A 21,676-nucleotide genomic window follows, 5' to 3' on the forward strand; every position below is an offset into this window, starting at 1 on the left:
ATGATCTTAAAGTGAATTAAAGTTGGTGTTTGCTAACTGTAATCAAATGAAACAATCAAAGTTTATATTTTAAAATTACTTACATTTTTTAAAAACAAATTTTAGACACAAATACATCCTTTAAATGCAATTTCAGTCCAACCTTGTATTGCACAAGGTCATAAATCAGTCCAACAAAAAAGGTTTTGCACACACAAGCAAGGTTTGCCAACTCTTTCTGGGACATTATCTTCATATTTACAACTCATCCATTTTGCTGTTGCCTCTTCTAATGCTGGAATTCTGTGAAAGCACACCTACGAGCCTCTAAAGCTACATCTAAACACACAGCATCGTCCATGCCAGGATCGCTTAATTGTTCAAACGCAGAGAAACAAAAGGAGTACCATTGTCACTTTTTTATTTGTTTACAAAAAGAGTTAGGAGGAGGGCAGAGTCCATGGTTTGCTTGGAGGCAGGCACATAAAATGAGCTAGCTGGCTATGAATAAACCTGTGCAAATTGAACAAACAGGTCATTATTGGCACATAAATACAGTCAGTTTATATATTTATTTTCAAATAAAACCCGCAGGTAGTTTCTTACTCACATTTTTTGGATCCGTATGGACCACAGATTAGCTAAAAACCAATCTCACTAATGTAATTACAGTTTTCAAGTACAAGGAAATTCTGCCAAACATTTCTTTTTGCATTTATTTTAGAAAAACAACATGTTAATGACATGAGGTTGAATAAATTTGGCTGAACTAGTTCTTTGCACCATCGTTGTGCTATTGTATTGGCAGTCCGAGGCATTGAGCAGCCCTGCCAGTCAACATTTCCTTCATTAAACACGTGCTGTGATCTCTTCAAGCCTCATTGGAAGCCAAATCTGATTCTATTTCAGCCATTCAATCTCCTGCGTTCTGCCAGCCGTAATGAACAGTGAGCGGCAGCGTGTTGGACAAGCTAAGTTCTGCACGGTAATTGAAGGGCCGCTTCATGATATCGGCACCGAACCCTTTTGAGCTTTCCGGTTCAAGGACTTCTCCTGGCTGCCAGCGGGAGAGATCATCGAGGGAGGTGATTAGATTTGGAGAGCACTGAACCTGATGCTTTTCTTCAGGGGACTATAAAAACCTTTGCCTGATGCCTGTAGCCTTGCCTGTACTGTGGTGGGGGACATTTCAGAAGGTGAGATGGAGGTTTTCTTTTCCTTCTGTTTCCCCTTCCACGTACTTTAGAGTTTTAATTGCCGTTGAAAGCGGATAAAAGTGAATTTCTCTGAGGAGCAGCTGCACATCAATGGACTGACCAGAGGGAAATCAGCACTGAAAGAGCCCTCTCTTCTCTGTATGTTTAGCTGATAGAGATCTCTTTTGGGAGTAATTTTAATAGGTTTCTGTGGGATTTGGCACTTCTGGGAGAATGAGGGGAACCTGTTGAGATTGAATGTTATGTAACTTGGAGAAAAAGTCTAAATGAGTCTCACATTCAGATATTGGAAATGGGTATTGATCACAAAGTGGGAACAGTAATTAGCCTATTCACACCAGTACTCTTTTCCCTCAAAAAATGAATAATTATCTGCTTTTCTTTTTTTGTGTGTATTAAACAGTAAAGATAATTCTGTAACTTACTATAAAATAAATGTTTTATTGTTTTATTTGTTGTTATTGCTGTATATAGTCACATTTATATAATTTGAAACCTATGTGACTTTTTTTTTTACGGGAATGGTATATATTTAAATCCATAAAGGTTTGGGACACTCATCCAAATCATTGAAATTAAGTCTTCCAAGCAACAACATGGCCACAGGTGTAAAATCAAACATGCAGATTTCCTCTACAAAGATCTATAAAAGGACAGGTTGTTTTCAGGAGTTCAGTGAATTTAAGCGTGGTACTGTGATCGGATTCCACCTGTATAGTGAGTCCCTTTGTTAAATTTCCACATTATTAAATGTTACTTAGTCAACTGTTAATGGTAATGGCAACCATAATTTGGTACTGTAGGACATGTACAGTAAAGCAGGCCGCCACTGGACTCTAGAGCAGTGGAGAGGTGTTTCTTGTAGTGAGAAATTATGCTTCTCTGTCTGAAAAATCGGAATGATAAGTCTGTGTTTGAAAATTGACAGAGAACAGTACTAACTTGACTGCATTTTGCCATGTGCAAAGTTTGGTGGGGAGATTATGGTGTGGGGTTTTCAGGGGTTGGGCTTGGCTGTTCTGTTAGTAGTACTATAGAAGTCTGTTAGTAACACTTAGTACTTCAGCATGTTGAAAAGACATTTTGGACAATTCCATGCTCACACTGCAAAAATGCTTTTTTTTTACATAGATTTTTTGTCTTGTTTCTAGTCCAAATATCTAAAAATTCTTAAATTAAGAAGAATTTTCAAGACAAGCAAAACACAATGTCTTGTTTTAAGAAATAATATGCCAAAATGAAGTGATTTTTTTCCTTAAAACAAGCAAAAATAACCTCCCAATGAGTTAAGCGAAATAGGCTTATGTCAAAAAGAAAAACAAGATTATTTTGCTTACCCCATTGGCAGATTATTTTGCTTGTTTTAAGGAAAAACTTAAAACAAGAGATTATGTTTTGCTTTCAGAGAAAATGCTTCTAGATATAAGATTTTTTAGATATTTCGACTAAAAACGAGACAAAAAAAATCTAAGTGAGTGTGGATCAGTCTCGTCCCTTCATGACAACACACCAATTTAAGTTAAAGAATTTATTAACTAAAATGAACAAAACTTTCTGATGGCAAAAACATTCATTTACTTCAGATATCTTTCAAAGCAGCATATTCTGTGCCGCAAAATAGCTCCTGTTTGAAAGTGAAAATGAAAGCCAAGACCTTTGTGTGATCTAGTATCTTAACTACATATTTATAGGCTGTATTACCAAAAAAAGATTATTTTTTCATTAAATATGATGCCAGACATTCAAAGCTTAATTTTATTATCTCCATAGATGCTTTGAATGTAAATATGTTGTGACAGTATGGCGTTTTATATGAGAACGGTCAGAATGAGCAGTATGGTAATTCTAAGTTACAGAATTCTAGCTCCACTGTTAATATATCCTACTCTCATGTCTGTACTAACGCAGAATGAACCGAGTGCACCGATGCCCATTCTGACCAATCACAGATGTTTCTGCTGAGCTCCTAAACACACAGGCATTCAGCTCATGCTGATATGCTCTCTCATTGGCTGCAGCTCGTAACTACATCTGACCACACGTGGGGTAGAGTCGGCCGACTGCTCTGAAATATTTAGCATGCTAAATGTTGGATTTCCGTCTGCGAGGTGTCGGCGACGCATCAGCGAGCCTCGTTGATGCGTTGTTCAGTAGTTCACACATAAAGAACGGTGAGCGTTGTGCACCCTTAGATTTCTTCCCGATCACAGCCCGATCTGTCGGTGAGCTCGTTAACTTCCAAATCGGGCTCAAATCAGGCTTAAAATCCTGTAGTGTGAACTAGGCTTTAACGGCAACAGTGACAAAACACTTGCACAAAACAGTCAGGTAGGAGAGTGACTACACTTTGGAAGCAAGCATCATTGAGCATGTTTATATGGACACCAATAATCTGATTTTAATACAATCAAAACAATACTCTGATTAAGAGTTTACTATGTAAACAGGGATTTTTTATTAATTTAACCTGATTAAGGTCATAATCGAACTAAACAGAAATCGAATTAAGATGTGGAGGATAACAATTTTACTCGCATTATTGAAGTGCAGTACAGACATTGTAAACACATTCATGTATGACTTTTTACCGTGTTTTGCGACAGGATATTCCATACACACTGCTGTTTGACAATATTCTCTGCACCTATTGAGAACCATAGGCACCTACATTGCAAAATGCGGAGGTTTTTTCTTTCCATCCGGCATGCGGTATCAAATTCTATTAAAACAACACTCTTCTACCAGTTTGTGCATCCAATACTTCAGTTTGTCACGCAGGGTAGTTCATTTTGAACAAATCTTTTATGTGACTCGTGAACGAAGAGTCCTCTTAGGGTGTGACTCGTCAATTTGCATATGCGCACATGCAGGTGGAGAAAAAAAAATCATTTTTCGAGTCCTCTATCGGGTTTGAGTCGTTCATTCTTCGCATCAAAGACAGAGCCCAGTCATATGCAATTAGAGCTGGAAAAAGATTTGATCTGTTCATTTCTCAAGTCTTCCGTTTTAAATCATCTCTTTATATACTGTCACGGTGAACAAATGACTCAAAAGCCCAAAGACTCGAAAGGTGAACTAATCGTGGATGTTTCTGGCTCACACTGTAAGCATTAGTTAAGCTTTTTATTTTTTTATTTTATTAGTTTCAAAAACAGTTAAGAATAGATTGCAAAACCTTAGAACAGTGGGAAAAAACTGACATGTTCTTACAATCTGCACAATACATTTTAAAGAAGAGAGAAAAAATAAAACATGTAAAGTAAATAAAAAAAAAAGAGAGACCAGAGGGGAAATTATGTAAGGTTATACATTGAAAGCCGTTTTAATTTTTTTCATTTTTGACACAGTCATTGTCAGGTGAAGAACAACTCAAATTTGAAGACATGGTGAGCAGAGCTAATCATAGATAAAACACCAGGTAAACAATGAAGGATAATTTTCTCTTTCTTAGTATCATTGCATTATACAGTTGTAACAGAAATTAGCTAATTTTATGAATATTAATAATCAACAATAACGGTTTATTCTTAATTATTAATATTCCGGCTAAAGCTTCAGTCAGTTTGGTCAAACAAACTATGATTGTATATGATCATGCTCGCGCGACCGAGCGGACTCCCAGATTATGAATATTAATTATCAACAATAACAAATTATTATTAATCATTAATATTCCGGATCAATTTATTGTTAATTTGACCAAACAAACACAAGCAGAGCCGCCGCTCTTTCATTTGGAAAAAGGGAATTTAATTGCTACTTCTTGCGAAGTAGATTAATCATTCAAAAGTTTTAAACAACTTATAATAGCTAGGCAGGGGAATCTGTATTTCAGTGACATTTTCTTGTGAGGCAAATGGTACCATTCATTTGATTATAATGGATTTTATTGACTAGTCGGACATAACGAACAAACAAACGCACAAACATACATTAAACACAGAACAAAGGTAAACCACGTGAAGATATCGGGTCTATACGGGACTATAAAACATGTACGAACAAAAAAAGATAGCAAAGCGCGGAAATATAGATTTCAGATAAAAGAGTGACAAAACTTTCATTTCCACACGCACCATTAAAGACCACCAAGATAAAAAAAAAACACCTTTTTGATAAAAGGGGCACAGCTTAATCGCATAACTAAAAGTACCTGGACTTAATGTCTTGGATCTCACTCTTTATGCTTCCGTCCTGATGAAACTCCTTTGATGTCCTTCTTGATGCGTTGAGTTTGTGATACAGTTCTGAGGAACGCAATCGCAAACTTTAAACTGAGTTTACTTTGCCGGAAAATAAAGAAAGCGTGGCGGGAAAAGTCCATGCGGCTTAGGAGAGCCGCGTGGCCCGAAGGCCACCCTTTTGTGAGTTTTTTGTTCGGGGCTTTCTCTGCAGGATGTTTGGGGCGAGGTCTGGTTATACCTGCGGGTCACGTGACAACCCGTACAGCATTCTGACCAATGATTTCAGGGGAAATTGAGCGTGTGAACCTTCTTTTGTCTCGAGGCTGCTTGTATACAAATTCGAGTGTCCGCCCAGACCATGCGGACAGGCATTTAATACAGGGAATTAAAGAATAAAGCAATGCGAGTTATGATTTTGCTCTATGTATCATGTGTTGTAAAATGTCAGCAGAAACCCATCGGTACCAAACATGGGGGGTTTAAAAGTACATCAACATGATTTTTCACATCCTCATAGTATTTATGCTTTAAAAAGGCCTAAAGGGATACAGGTCATAAGAGATGTTACACATGTAAGAAAAGTCAGAAATGAGATACAAAGTTTACCAAACATAACACATTAGTTTTGTGCTGGTTCAAGATTTGATGAGTTTATTTTCTTTCTGTCGGAACAGCCTCGTGTGTGTGTGTGTGTGTGTGTGTGTGTGTGTGTGTGTGTGTGTGTGCGTGTGTGTGTGTGTGTGTGTGTGTGTGTGTGTTTGTGTGTGTGTGTGTGTGTGTGTGTATATATATATATATATATATATATATATATATATATATATATATATATATATATAGATTTTTTTTTTTTTTTGCAGGAATGTCTTTGAAGTGACAGACCTATCTCTCCAGTCCCCCTAGATTACTTAAGAACTCACGAAAATCCAGACTTCTTGGAGCCAGGAGTGGTAAAACCCTCCTGTCGACTAAATCCAGACCGTGATAAAATCAATAAGTAATTTTATCTGTGGACTGTACGCTGCACAGTAGTGTTCTAGTTATGACTTGTATGTAGTAGTGTGATCAACGTTTGAGCTAGTTGTAGTTATTTTGACAAATTGAACGAAATGACTCAAGAAAAAAAGGTTAAAGTCAAAAAACAAAGAATGAAATGCCCGAAATTACATGAAACTCCAAAAGCATGAATTGAATTATTTGCTATAACATGTACAACAGGATCATGGAAGGAACATTCAAAAAAAGTATCAAAACTTTTGCAGAAACAAGTTTTACAAAACTCATGTAAACACCCTAATCAAATGATTGTCTTTATCAGATTAAGGAAAATAATTTAATTACTTAGTCACTGACAACATGTTATAGCACACAATTCAATTAAGGTCATTGTGTCATTGCCCTATTCGCATTTCTTCCGGACCTTTATGTAATTTTGGGTATTTCATTTTTAATTTGTCGACTTTAACTGCAGTTTGCCACTTTCATTCCAGAACATTTCATGCATGCCCCCTGTGACAAATGAGATATTGGATGCAACTATGAACTGCTGGAAGAGTTTTGTTTTAAGAGAAGATGCTGAATGGAAGAAAAATAAACTCAGCATTTCATGATGCAGGTGTCTGTGGGCTTTACCGACTAGTGCAAAGAATTGTCAAACAGCCGTGTGTGTGTTTGTGTGGACTATCCCTTCACAAAACGCAGCAAAAAGTCCTTCATAACAGTTATAGTTTGATTAAGGTGTATACATGTCTGTACTGCACTTTAATAATGTGACTAAAATCGGCATACTCAACGTCTTAATTCAATTTCTCTTTAGTTCGATTATGACCTTAATCGGATTAATTTAAAAATCAATGTTTACATGCTAGACTTTTAATCAGAGTATTGTCCTAATCGCATTAAAATCAAAGTATTTCTGTCCATGTAAACGTACTGACTCTGGCTTGCAACTGGTCAGCTTTTAAGCTTGCAGGGCAACAAGCTGCAGGCGCAATCAATTGACCTCCGCTCCTCCACACCTAGCTGAGAAACAGGAAACAGAAAGGAGAGAGGGAGGAAAGAAAGCAAACACAACATTAAATTCAAAACACAATGGAATGTAACAGACAGCATGTGCATGAGAATCGCAGCAGTTCAATCACTAATCATGCAGCCCTATAACCTTCCTATGATTAAAAAGATTTGTCTTGACTATGCTGGTTTTCAATATAAGTGTTTAGGATATACCAATAAGACTCTATTACTGTCTGATGAAGAAACAATTCATAATTTTGTTGATTTTGACAGTAGTGATTGATGACTTCCAACAGCACACTTTTTTTACTCACATTGGTTTCTTTATAATAATTTACACTAAATGTAATCCAATTTTTTATTTTTCTAAAACACGTTTTAGTGAAGTGTAGGAAAGGCTTTTAATTCCCTCCATAGACAAAAACCATGGTCTGTTGGTTTAGTTTTCTTTGTCAAGCATTCTCAACAGCACAGTCACTAATGCCAACTCTAATTTCAGCCTCGCTACTCATTGAGTTTCAGATTCACAGCAGGCAATTAGCAAGATGCCCTACTTGTCATATTAGAGGTAACCTAAGGCTGTTATTAACGAGCTTCAAAACTCACTTGACAGTCTCCCTTTACTTTAGAGAAATGTGGTTAGACTGAATGCTTCCCTATTTTCTGCATGAAACAGAAACTTCATTCTGAATCCTGCACATATTGACTGCTTCAGTATTCTTTTGAAGATGGAAGAAGCCATTGAAGATTGTATTTATATACTATCACATGCCTCATGTCTGGCGCTGCATCTTATTTTCCACTGAAAACTGACTGTTCCTGCTGTGTTTATAGCTGCTGTGTGCCGTATTGCTCCTGGGGATTTAACTGTAGTTTTATTTTTTTCTTCATTTTACTTTTTTTGGGTTATTTATTTAGTCTTTTTCGCTCCTGTTGTGCACATCTGTGCAAATTGTTCTGATTGGGAAAAGAAAATGATGTTTTAAAATTTTTATAAATGTATTTATATATTGTGTAATATGTTGAAATGAAGGTTTTTATGCATACTGTGTGTCTGTATGTATTTGTTTGAACTTGTGCTAGAATAACTAAATGTAAATAACATTACTAAAAACTTTATAGACACTTTAAAAGTTAAAATGAAAAGGGAAAAAATGTTTTTTGTTTTTTTATTCAGACTAGAATCATTATACTAAAACAACACAGGCACAAATGTAGACACATTTTAGTATTTTAGTTATTTTAAGTAACTAAATTTACTACATTATGTTACAGAAGAGATTGCATGTGTGTGTGCGTGTGTAAATTAGCTAAACTAGTGTTTCTCAATCTTGGTTTTAGGATCATCGATCCTTCCCTGGTTCCTTCTTCTTCATTACTCTCTACCAGACCATGAGAAACTTTTAATACACTTCAGAATGTTCATTCACGGATTTACACAAAGGCATACTAGACACAACATATTACTAGAGAAGTGTCAAGTGTGACAATATATTTATATAACTAAATACAATAACAAATCACACACTAAATTATTTGAATGAAAGATGCTCCCTGCAAACTAATATCAGGGTGGAATATAGAGTCTACTTTGCAGGGCATTTGTTGAATTTGAACAAACATCTGATTTAAAACGATAAACATCCGAAATTTGTAGCATTGACAGCCACAAGGATCGGGATTGAGAACCCCTAAACTAAATAAAAATAAAACAACACAGATACAGATATAAACAACACGTGTGTAGCTTGCATTCCTTATATTGTGGAGATGAAAATTGCAATTCTATTAAATTTGGACTATGTGGGGAAAGATTTTGGTTCCTATAAGGAAAATGGGTCATGGGAACCAAAGGTGGGGATAGAATAAAGAGTCTGTACAATATAAATATATTTTTTATCTATGGGAGGTCCCCAAAAAGTGTTTGGTGTGCTTGTATGAGGTTTTTTTTTTTTTTTTTTTTTTTCAACTTCTAAATTATAAAATTAATTAGAAAAGTAAACGCATAAAATAAAATGTCAGAAAATCAAATAAAAATGACTTATTTCTTTAATATGAGTATGAAAACATAAAATCTAAAAATAAAAATATCATAGTGAAACTTGGTGAATCTAGCATGAGTGTATGGGTGTTTCCCAGTGTTAGGTTGCGGCTGGAAGGGCACTCGGTGTTTAAAACATATGCTGAATAAGTTGGCGGAAAATGAATGAATGAACTTAATGAAAATGTATTCCACTGAAATGAAAAGAATAGTGGAATAAGTATTTTAAAATATCCTACTTTATTATTCATCCCGGGCTCATTCTGAAAATGTACCACTTCTGGAAAACCCCAAATACGTCCCAGGAGCAAATTTTTTATTTTTATTTTTTTGCAGTTTTTGTTTTAGCAAATCCACTAGAGGCCACTGTGTACGCTTTTTCAGATCTCATATTTCTCTTGCAAGTGCCATTCACACCTGCTGTTCTTGAGGAAATTCACCAGAGGCCGCTGTCGACTGAATGACTGATCGATCGACTTTCCTAACCCCAACCGATAGTGTTTTCAAAAGCACAGGTTGACCCACCCACTAATTTTCCTAAAGCCAACCGACAGTTTTAAAAAGCAATCCAGCCATCAGCCCTCGTCAAATTTTTACCATGTTTTCAGATTTTACCACATTTTCACCGTTATTTACTTATTTATTTTATTTTTAGGCTTTTGTTTTTGTCTTACCCGCTTTTTGGAACAGTTCTTCACTCGAACCTCATTGACGTGTTCAACTTATCTCTGCATCTTAAGTCCACCAATGTACATGGCGAACAACTGGACAAACTGGTAACAGTGTTGACTCTCTTAAGGTTTTCAAACAAGTAAAATCTTCCTTCTTTTACATTTTTCAGGAAGTCCGTTCAGAGAACAGCAGATAAAGGACCTGAAAGATGCCCTGCGAGGCACCGACCCGGACATTCCTCTTGTGTTCGTCAGCGGAAACCACGACCTCGGCAATGCTCCCACTCCAGACACTGTGGAGCAGTTCTGCCACGAATGGGGCGATGATTACTTCAGTTTTTGGGTGGGTGGCGTGCTGTGCCTGGTGTTGAACTCTCAGTTCTTTTTTGACTCATCAGGCTGTCCTGAGTTAATGGAGGCCCATGAGGTCTGGCTGGAGAACCGGTTACAGATGGCAGTTCAGACCCCGTCTCGACATGTGCTTGTCTTCCAGCACATTCCACTCTTCCTTCGCACCCCTGATGAAGAAGACGACTATTTCAACCTGCAGAGGGGGATCAGAGAGCTCTTGATCCAGAGATTCAAACGGGCAGGTGAGAAGAAAGTACTTGAGCCTTTCACATCACACAAAGTGAAGCTGCAAGAGTTCATATGTTAGGGAGGGTTGAAGAGTCTGCAATCTAATTCTGAGCAGGCTTTTTGTTATTTTAAAGGCTGTAAATGTTAAGAAATTAAGTGTATATAAAAAAAAGTTGCCCACTTGATTTTAAGGTAATTTTTTTTTTTTCATCAATAAACTCATAATTTGCTACATATTATTAGTTATTAGGTAGTGCTTACTATAGGTTTATGTATTGGGTAGGTTTAAGGAATAAGATCATGTAGAAAATGTATGGTATTAATAAACAGACAATATCTTAAAGGTGCAGTTGGTGATCTGCAAGAATGCTAATATTGGCATGACAACTTGTGTCCCTCCCCTGGCGTATTAAAGCCTACTTGAGTCATGAACACATACCAAATAGATGACGATAGACAACCTTATATAACACTGAATCATGTTATTTACCAGTTATAAAACTTTATGGAGCTGTTTCTCAATATGCGTTTGCAGCGGATTTGCGTCCTCATGTTCTCGTGTAATGTCATCATCAGCTGCCAAAGTTCAGTTCCAATACTCAAGACCGCAAGAACAGAGGACGCGTGAAACTTCCTGGATGTATTCTTGAAATCGAGGATGCACCGATGCAGACTTGAGCACCGAACTCGCTCTGGAAGTCCCAGAATTCATTGCGTCTGGAGGTGGGAAGCGCAGCATTTTATTTAGATTTATTATTAAAGTTTAAAGATATAATTTATTTACCTTGGGAGTATCCCTAAATGAAACAATGAAAGTAAACATTACCATGAACATCTTAATAAAGGAATAAACACATTAAGAGTGTTTGTTTGCTGAAATTTATATTAAAGTCTGTTTTATTTATATGGTGCAACATATATTTATAATGTTTTATGCAAAATATATATTTTGAAAAAGGGTAAAAACAATAAACCGTTGTATGAATGCTGTAATGTTTACGTAATTTTTCATTTAAAACGTGTGAAGGTCATGTGACCATCAGGAAGAATGCAGCATCTCATTTCTCACAGGACGCGTTCTCTGTTCTCGTAGTCTCCTGAGTTCGTTCTTCTGTTGACACCTGGCAAGAGCGGTCTTCATAAGATCCCAAGTCCGTTCTCTGCGTTCTTGGAATTGAGAAACAGCCAGGCACTTTGTCCAGTTGTTGAAAAGCCAGCGGGTGCAGGAATAATATTTCCCCCACACTGGCATTGGGTTAAAGTTGGTTTTATATAAGATCAGAAAAAAGGAGTGCTAAAATCAGAAATATCCTGTCATCGTTTTGTATTAAACTGACATCAAGACGAGTGACTTTTTGTGTTATATTGTGCTTGATGATCTTCAAGTATATTGCTTGTTTTCAGCTTCTTTTAGTTAAGCCTATTCATAAAAAAAAACACAATCTACATAAGCTTTGCCTGACTAAAATAGTTTTAAAGAGCCCATATTATGGGTTTTTGAAAATTCCCCTCCATGTAGTGTGTAACACAGCTCTAAGTGAAGTGAAGTATCCAGCTAAGGCTTAAATCTGTAAGAATACAGTGTTTAAAACTGTTGATTCATCTATAAAAGAGTCGAATCATAGTGCTTCAAACGAGTCGCCTTGATACCGACTCATTAGGTGTTTCGCCATGACGTACGAACGAAACAAAGTTTTTCACGTGCACGCGCAAACCCGGGAGATTTCAAACCTGAGGCCCCGCCCTCTGACGCAGTAACCCAGACACACACACACACACACACCCACAAACACACGCACACCCACAAACACACGCACACAAACATGCCGGTCGATTGAAGTCACACTGCAGATGGATATATTGAGTCTCTACCCAAAGATGAAACATCAGCATTATAACCAAGCAGTTGGAAACTTCTGGAAGCTACATGCTACAAAGAATACTTCATCTGAGTTTGTTAAAGGAAGGATCAGTAAAGAGTAACTGTCAGGATGGGTTTCTTCCTACATTTCTCAAGTGTAAGTACGTGCGGTTAAAGTTGTTGCCTCGTTTACTCTTGCTTGCAAATGTATTTAGTTGTGATTTGTTACTTGTAACCGCGTGTACTGTATCAGGTTAACTGGATATATTATCTTATCGCGTGCAAAGTCACGTTAAAAACGCGACGCGTGCTGTTTGTTTATGGAGCTCCGTGCTAGAGTTCTGCTCCCGCGATTTATTCGGAAATGTATTCCCGCGCCGCAGAAATCTGGCGCGGGGAGAGAGAGAGAGAGAGAGAGAGAGCGAGAGAGAGAGCGAACGAACGAACGAGCTTTGTGTACTTTGTGCTGTGTGTGTGTTTAATATACAGACAGCTTGGCTGTCTGGACTGTATACTGGGTGATATTTGGTTGTGTTCTCCGCTCTAGCGGGACCGGGCGCGGCGGGCAGAAAACGGAGCGGGTTCTCAGGCTAAAACCTGGCGGGTGCGGGCTGAAGCGGGAGCGTTGTCATCCGGAGGTGTGTGTGTGTTTTTGTGTGTGTGTGGTATGGCGAGTACACGACTGTCTCCTTCGTTCGGTTATCCGTGGCACTATCCACTCGCCATAGTGTGGCAGCTAAAGTCCACGCCTACACTATCGAGCGTGTATGAACTGTGATTACTTTTTAAATTGCTGATTAGCTATTGGCCATTTCCCTCTCTGACTGAAGGCAGTCGACCAATCGCGACAGACTGTCATCGGCCCAATCAGCGCAGATTAGCTTCGCGCTAAGGAGGGGTTTGGGAACAAATGAATCACTGGACGATTCATACAGGAGTCGCTGGGATAATTAGATAAAAATAAATGCAGATTATAAGACCATGAAAGTGTTTTTTGACCTTGCATGCATATTAGACTGTTGTTGGAGACCCTTACAACCAAGATATGACCTTATTTCATGTATAACATGGGCTCTTTAAAACACACCTGTCTAAAAAGTATTACTTTTAGCCATGGTGTCATGCTTCTGATTGTGGTTTTGAACTGCATAACGTTATTTGCCTTCAGTGCACTAAAGTAACGATATTGATTCAGAATTTAGAAGAGTTCTGATTCTGCCCTTTTAAAAAACAATCTTTCTTTTCATGGATACAAGGCCACGTTGGTATTTCAGAAAGAATTTCAGGTTGATGCTTACTGAGTTTACCTGATGTCACTCTCTGTTAGCTGTAGTTGTCCATGCTTCTTGTGAATGCGCAAATGATGATTCTGTCCGTGTGACAGGCTGTGCAGAAATACAAATTTAAATTTGTTGACAGATTTGCTGTCATAATTGAGTTATTTGACGGCCCAACTATTTTTATTAGATTTTTCTATAAACATTTTTAGTCTTATGCCTTACCCAGAATATAAAAATACATATAAATACATTTAGACCATTTACTTTATCCAGTACTATCGGAATGTGAAGAGAATTTTACCCATTTTAAGACAATCCCCTACTGCACCCTTATTTATAGGCAGGTACACTGAAAAAAATATTCAAAGATGATTTCTTGGATTTACTAAAATAATTATGTTAAGTGGTTGTAAACAATTTATTTGTGCTAAATTGAAACAAAAATATAAGTTGAACATTACTAAATGTAATTTGTTTGTTTAAATTCAACAGATGAATTGTTTGCAACAGTTTTGCATCATTTTATTCAGTAAAATAAGCCACTAGTTAATAGTGAAAATTAATACTTACACTAAAGTAATACCAAAATGTTTTATGTTCTCTTAAGATTTCATTTTCAAGGGTGACCTGGCCAAGAGGTCTGCAGCACACGACTTATGAAAATAATTATAAAATAAAATAAAGTAAAATAAAATAAAAAATATAATATAATATAATATAATATAATATAATATAATATAATATAATATAATATAATATAATATAATATAATATAAAAGTATAGTTTGGTAATTCAGCCATACCACATTGCAATATGTTAAAAATATGACACATTAAAATATGTTATTTTATTTTAATGTGATATAAAAATGAAATAAATAAAACCTAAATGTAAACAATAAATATGACATATTTTTTTAAATAAAGCCAAATCATAAATAATTACTTACATGTAACAAAATCTAAATGAAATATTCATATAAAAAAAATAAGAAAAGATTTAGCATTTTCACATATAACCACATTAGTAATACTAATTCCAGCATATTTTCTCAAATATGTATTTTGTTTGTAACTACAAGGGAGTCGGGTAACATTGGAGAGAGGATCCACATGTAGCTTTATTTAGAGTAGTCAGACAGGCAATTTTCAAAGACAGGCACAAACACGAACATGCAGGGAAATCTGAAAGTCTTTAGGTAACAGGCAGATAGGCGGTCAGCGGGTTAAACAATAAAACAAGGCAAGGGTCAAACACAGAAAGGAAAAACAAGGAAAACACTTTGTGATGAAAACTAAACAAGACTCAGCCTAGTCTGTGTGTGTGTGTGCTAGGGGTGTCAAAATGAATTGTTTCTTCGGTGCACCACGATGCAGACGTGGAAAATTCGGTATTAATTCTGTAATAATCATAACCGGTTATTTTGTATTGACGTCATTTATCTCCTATGCACTCTTTCACAAGGAAGGTGAGTGTGTTTATTTACAATACTCAGGAGCCAACTCAGGGCTAGCCCTTAGCATAGGCAGCATAGGCTAATGCTAAGGGAGCTGTACATCCAGGGGGGCGCCAGAAATGAGCGTGGTTAAGTTGGTTTTGTTTTCGATATTCTAGACACATTCAGTTATAGCAGTGTGTGAGTAATCAAAGGAGAACTGGTACAGGTGTGTGTGTGTGTGTGGGTGGGTGTGTGGGTGTGGGTGTGGGTGGGTGTGTGGGTGTGTGTGTGTGTGGGTGTGTTGTGGGTGGGTGGGTGGTGCATGACAGGATTTGTGGTTGATGACAGGTTTGTAGTCTGGGTGATAGTGAATGTTCTCCTTAGATCTGTAAGTGTTAGAGCGCGACATTGTTATTGTTATGTCTTTTTTTATTGTTTTTTAATTCTTAATAAAAATATAGTTTCTTTTTTTTTGCCTCGAAGACAACAGTGATTCAAATGGTATTATATTGAAGACAACAGCAAATATTGACATTTTTTTGTTTGCACTGTAAAAGCATAAACACAAAAGTCTGCTTTTCAATACTGTTATATTATTAAGTCAAACAATAGTTTTAGTAGAGAATAAACTGTTTGTTCAAAAATAATATTAGTTTTTATTCAGCAAATTGGTTCTCATTCCTAAAAAAGGTTTAAATGAAAACATAGGTAAAGAATCAAATAATACAAACGTTAAATAAAATTGTTAATATTAATCTTATCATTAATACACTGTAAAAAAATGCAGGGTTCCACACAATTCATTCATGTTGTCACCAACACAAATCAATTTAAGTTAACAAATTTAAGTGTATTGAACATAAAACAATTGAGCCCCCTCCTCCCCCCCCCCAAAAAAAATATTCACAAATCATGCTGTTTCAGCTCATTTTAAATAAGTAGTTTAAAAAAGCTGAAAAAATAATTCTTTGAGTGTATGATCTAAATTCATTTTAAATTATTGTATTGAATGGCTATATTTTATTTCTCAATATTTCTGAAATTTCCATTTAATTATCTATTTATTTGGACACAGAATTTCACCAAATTGGTTTAAGAATGCTACAGTAGATGCCATTTATGGCCACATGCTGAAATAATGCCTTTATCTTGCCTGTGGCTGTTTAATTATGCTGTGAGTACCCTGGAGTGCTTTTACCGGATGTATAATAAAAGCTTTACAGAGAAATATGCAAGTTGTCCATACACTTTTTATTATGCGTGTGGACTCACTCTATAAGAGGCATGGGTTAATTATTGATTATAGAACTCAAAGCAGGTCAGAGCGGATATTGTTTTATTTAACAGCTGCTTTGGACACAGCATACATTACTCACTACTGTATTCTCATGTTGGTATCTAATGAGCATTTTTGGGGTTTGCAGTCCCTTCACTTAAATAAAGATTTCCACTATTAATATGCAGAGTCTGAATGCAGTATTAATTTCTACACAAAGATGTTATCAAATGATATGCATCTCTAAACGTGTCCAATTGATTCACTCTCCATTTATTTTCAGGTAAACATCATAGTCATTGTAGCAGAAACCATTAAGAAAAGCTTCTGTGCTCTAAGTAAAAGTAACAAAAAGTAAATCCACTTGGTTGAGGGCTATGTTTGCCATAAGGGAACAATAAATACAGATCTTCCTTTGTTGCAAAGGTTAGTGTTCAGAAGATACAATATGTATTGATCTTTGTATGGCCAGAGACATGCATCATGGTGCATTGATATTAAAAATCAATTTAAAAATGGGCAATGCAAAAAGATGAAATCCCTTTAGTCGTGAAAAAAGTGCTGTCTTTAATATAAGAGACTAGTCATTGCTAGTTTTATGCATGCTGTGTGTTTATGGAAAAGGAATAGTGTGTTGTGCATCCCAGCGGGTTCTCAAAACAGCATCAAAAAAAGCCATATATGCTAATCAATTTGATGGCAAAAACTTGATGTTCATTGGAAATCCACACATCGATGCCCCTTTGACCAGCAAAGTATTATAATATAAAAATGTTTAAGGTGTTTAAATGTCTTTACTGCACTTCAATAATGTGACAAAAATAATAGCAATAATAATAGCAGTAATAATTTACGCCTTAAAAAATCTTAAATCTACAAAAAAAATTTTGTTGTTGTTCTTATATCCTTTTTTAACAGGTTTTAATTTTTCTTTGTTCATGTAAAGCTACCCAATCTGGACTTTAAAACCCATAAAATCACCAACAATCCATCTCAATAAAACTTTAACTTTTTATTTAAAATTATCATTTATTTACTTTCCTTACAGAAGCATTTAAAATTAAAAGTTATCTATTTATTTACTGCCACGGATACTGACCTGACTTTTAATTTTATTATTAAATTATCATTATTATTATTATTATTATTATTGTAGACTAAAGTAATTGACAGCTACATTTTGTTCTTTTCTTGGTAAGAGTTATAGGGTTTGTGAATGGATATTTGAAAATCAATAAAAAGTATTCAAACTAAATTATTAATATTGTACTATTAAATGTATTAAATTTTAATCGTTTTGATAGGGCTAGTAAAAATCTTTTCTAACTGGAATATTCGAGAAAAAAATAACTTTATTTTTAGCCCTGTATAAGTCTAAAATTTATTTTATAATGATCTTAAAAATGTCTTAAAAAGTCTTAAATTTAACTTGGTGAAACCTGCAGAAACCCTGCATAGTATCTGGATGCAGCCTTGATGATGAAAGCTGAGACTGCATATCTCAGTGATGCAGGTGAGCGCATTAAAAAGCAATGGATGCAGCTCAGATTGCACTTCACCAGGTCTGCATCCACACCCCTCTCCTAAAATCTGCAAACTCCACATGTCTTAAATCGATTTCTGTTTAGTTCTATTATGACTTTAGAAAAAAATTAAGGTAATTAGCTTACCCAATTCACCTATAGCGCATGTCTTTGGTCTTCTGATTATTGGTGTCCATGTAAACATACTCGTTGGCATAAAAAATGTCAAAAGTCGATTAAATGGTTGTCCTGTAATCGATTTTTGACACCAATGTTAGATGTCAATTTGATGTCGTTTTGACATCAAGATATTCAATTGACACCGAATGTCAATGTCTTCTTTTTTCCATCAAAGTATTCTCTTGGAAATGCTTGGCAGAGAGGGGCTTTTACATGCTTTCAAACCCCATTATCTTCATTTCCATATTCTAATTTCCTCTAATTTTCATGAGGAATGCAAACCTAAGCAATTTGTTTAGAAAAAAAAAAAGCCAATCCTCTTGGAGATCAGAGATCACTGTCAGAGGAAAACACAGCCACTGCCCACAAAATCATTTTTCAGGCCTCCTTCAGCTCAAAGATTTAATATCATGCTGCAAATTATATTTGTATGAGTTAAATCGGTTTTTCTAAAAGGGAGTGGGGCTGTGAGAAGAGATTTTTTTTCCTTTTGAGACTTCTTCCTTGCAGGAAAACATGCTGATCATTCCACACGTCTATTAGCTTTGAGGTTTGTACAGTGGGTGGTTTTTGTAATGAATACATGCACAGTTGCTGATATCCAGGGCTGTTTCTGGACCCGTGTTCCTGTGCTGCACTGACACAGTAGTTGGATACTGTTCAACTCTAATGCCCAAATTAGCTGTCTGTACTTTCTATTTGTGAACAGCAATGTTAAGCTAAGGTTTATCCAGATTTCTTTATTATTATTAACCTGATTTGAAAGTCTTTTGACATCCTGATATGAATCATTAATTAAATTGATCAACTATTAAATCACTCTTTTCCTTTTTACATTTAGAAAAGAACAGTTACATAGTTACATTAAACGGTAACTACTACCTTCTACATAATGTAACTTGTAACTTATCTGACAAGTACACCCCCCCCCCCTCCCCCCTGCAATTGCCGTTTGTGTGCATGTGGCTTTGGAGAGACCTTTGAAATAAAATGTGGAATCTTATGCTTTCAAAGCTAGCTTTCTATTGCCTACCCTAGCTTTAATAATAAATAATAGTGTGTAACATCAGGGTTGGGAAACAGGGTAAGCACACCTTTACTGAAACTCGGAATTTACTGATTCTGTGCAGATTTATAGATTGATGAGCGTAGAGATGGTTTGATTCTAGTCAGACCTGCACAGAAGTGTAGAACTTTGCAGAAAGTCCTTGAATACGCACGTGAAAAAATACTATAGTGGTTTATAGTAGATACTACTACAGTATTTTTTAAATAATCTAATAGTAAATTGTATTATACTTTATATAGTCAAAGTCCTATAGAATACACTACACGTGTCACCCATAAAGTTTTGAATGAGGAAAAATGTAACGGTCAATATGGTGAATGAAGCCCTACCTGCTAGTACAGGTGCCAATCATCAATGGTTATAGACTGGCGTTTCTCTGGGGGAGGGGCTCGGACCAGACATGTGCTTTTACGACAGTTTGGTGGTCAACAAACGCACTGGAATCTCAAAAAAAACAAAAAATATCAACAAAGCTTGAAATTTGTGATTTTAAATTAACCAATTATACTTAAAAATAAAAGAGTCTGTGTGTACGCAGTAAAAAAATCAAATGTATAAAAACACTGCGTACTCTGAATCTCATGCATATTCTCTTTGAACATTCGAATTAACGTAAAACTGAGCGGACGTGCATGAGTGCAAAACCCTATCCTGCTGCCTTCCCCATATAAATATGGTACTGACTCCGGTTGGCAAAACCAAACAAAAAAGCAATGGCAAAAGCAAGCAAGGAGAGAAACTTCACAGAATATGAATTGGAGGTGCTTCTATCAGAGGTAGACCGGAAAAAAAAAACTATTTTTTGCAAGTTTGTCCTCTTGATTTAATAACAAAAGAAAAAAAAATAGAGTGGGAGAATTTAGCTGATGTGGTTAACGCAGTGGGGTCTTAACATCGAACTGTGAGTGAATTAAAAAAGAAATCGTCTGATGTAAAGGTGCAGGTTAGGAGGAGAACAGCAGCGCACTGTCAAAGGGTGGACCGAACAGGCGGGAAAACAGGGGATGCTGAACTAGAACCCCTTGAGGACAGAGTTACCTCAATTGTGGGCGACACTTTGCTGTCTGGAGTAGTATCCGTGTCTGTGGGAGACACAGATGTATTAGAGGAACACTTTGTTAGGGCGGTAAAGCAGCACCCCTCCGCTCTTATCAAGGCAGTGCCACCGCCATTTCAGCTGCCCAATTGCTCGCTCTACAATCGCAACATCATTGCATCTGCGCTCTTGGTCAGTTTGTGGGTTGTTGAGCGGGTTAACCGCCAGGTCTTTTGTGGATAGCCACGGTCTCCTGATATGCAGTTAAATAATTACGCTCGACAAATAAAATAAAATAAAACTTAGCTGGAATAATATCTTTAAATGCATCACTCACCAAGAAGCCACACATTGCGCACCCTGCCACAATTAGAGCTTTCGGATTCGACCATTATATATATATATATAAATTTTTTTTTTTCAATTAACCAATTTTATAAATTATAAATTAATATCAATGTTTTTCACATGTGCTGGTGCGATACTTTGTAGTCCCCAATTTAAAAAAACCAAACACACATAGGAAATGCCGCATGGTCTAACAGGGTTGAGCTTATTCTCCTAATGAGTTATAGGTGTGTTTTGAGAATAAACCAATCAGAATTTCATCTCCCATTCCCTTTAAGAGTCAGTTGCGTCGCACCATAGCGCATTTGCTATTTAAACGGCAGACTTTGTAAGTGGAAAAACTGAATGCTTCAGTAGAGAGAAAACGATTAAACAGACCATCTACAGCGCAGTAATGAGAGATAAGCCTCCTTATTCTTTACTTTCACTTTCACTCTCATGGATAAGGAAATGTGTTGTATGCACAGACATCCATTAGCCTATACAAAATTTATTTTGTTTATTGAGTGCAAAGAAAACTATTTCTAAATTCAGTTCTAATTTCGATCAAACAAATAAATGAACAATAATAATGAAGTGTGCTCAAAAATTATTTACAAATACACATGCTATGCCCCAAATGGTCAGAATTCTGATAGGTGGGCAAATCTAAGCTAGTTTTTTAATAAAACAAATATAAATATGCATATAATAAATAATACTACTACTAATAACAACATTATACAAAAGCAAATTGTCATGAATAAACTAAAAAAGCCCCTGAGATGAAGAAGCAATGGAGGCGGTGGTTTTTATGTTTATGTAGGATAGAAAATAATAGTTTTTGTAACATTTAAATTTTTAAATTATTTTTCGTTTGTAAAGATATTTGCGTATTGCTCTACCAATCGATCGAAATAACAATTAATAGTGAAATTTTAAAAAAATGTCCTTTTCCCTCAAAAATTTCAGTGCTGTTGGGCAAAGGTCATCAATTCACC

General features: G+C 36.0%; 1 protein-coding gene across 6 annotated transcripts in view; it reads left to right on the top strand.

Annotated features, from left to right (window-relative positions):
* Nucleotides 1–21,676, top strand: part of cpped1 (calcineurin-like phosphoesterase domain containing 1) — a 72,157-nt gene that overhangs the window by 33,359 nt on the left and 17,122 nt on the right. For 2 of the 6 annotated variants that reach the window (XR_015503423.1, XR_015503424.1), the window contains exons 3-4: nt 10,276–10,698; nt 11,261–11,407. The exons of 2 other annotated variants lie outside the window; for them this stretch is intronic. Coding sequence is in view for 2 of the 4 variants with exons in the window: in NM_001007413.1 (NP_001007414.1) it covers nt 10,276–10,698 (423 nt within the window). In the remaining 2 variants the exon portion in view is untranslated. 6 annotated transcript variants of the gene reach the window in all.

This window comes from Danio rerio, chromosome 12, assembly GCF_052040795.2.
Source record: "Danio rerio strain M-AB ecotype USA chromosome 12, GRCz13ab, whole genome shotgun sequence".
Taxonomy (NCBI): domain Eukaryota; kingdom Metazoa; phylum Chordata; class Actinopteri; order Cypriniformes; family Danionidae; genus Danio; species Danio rerio.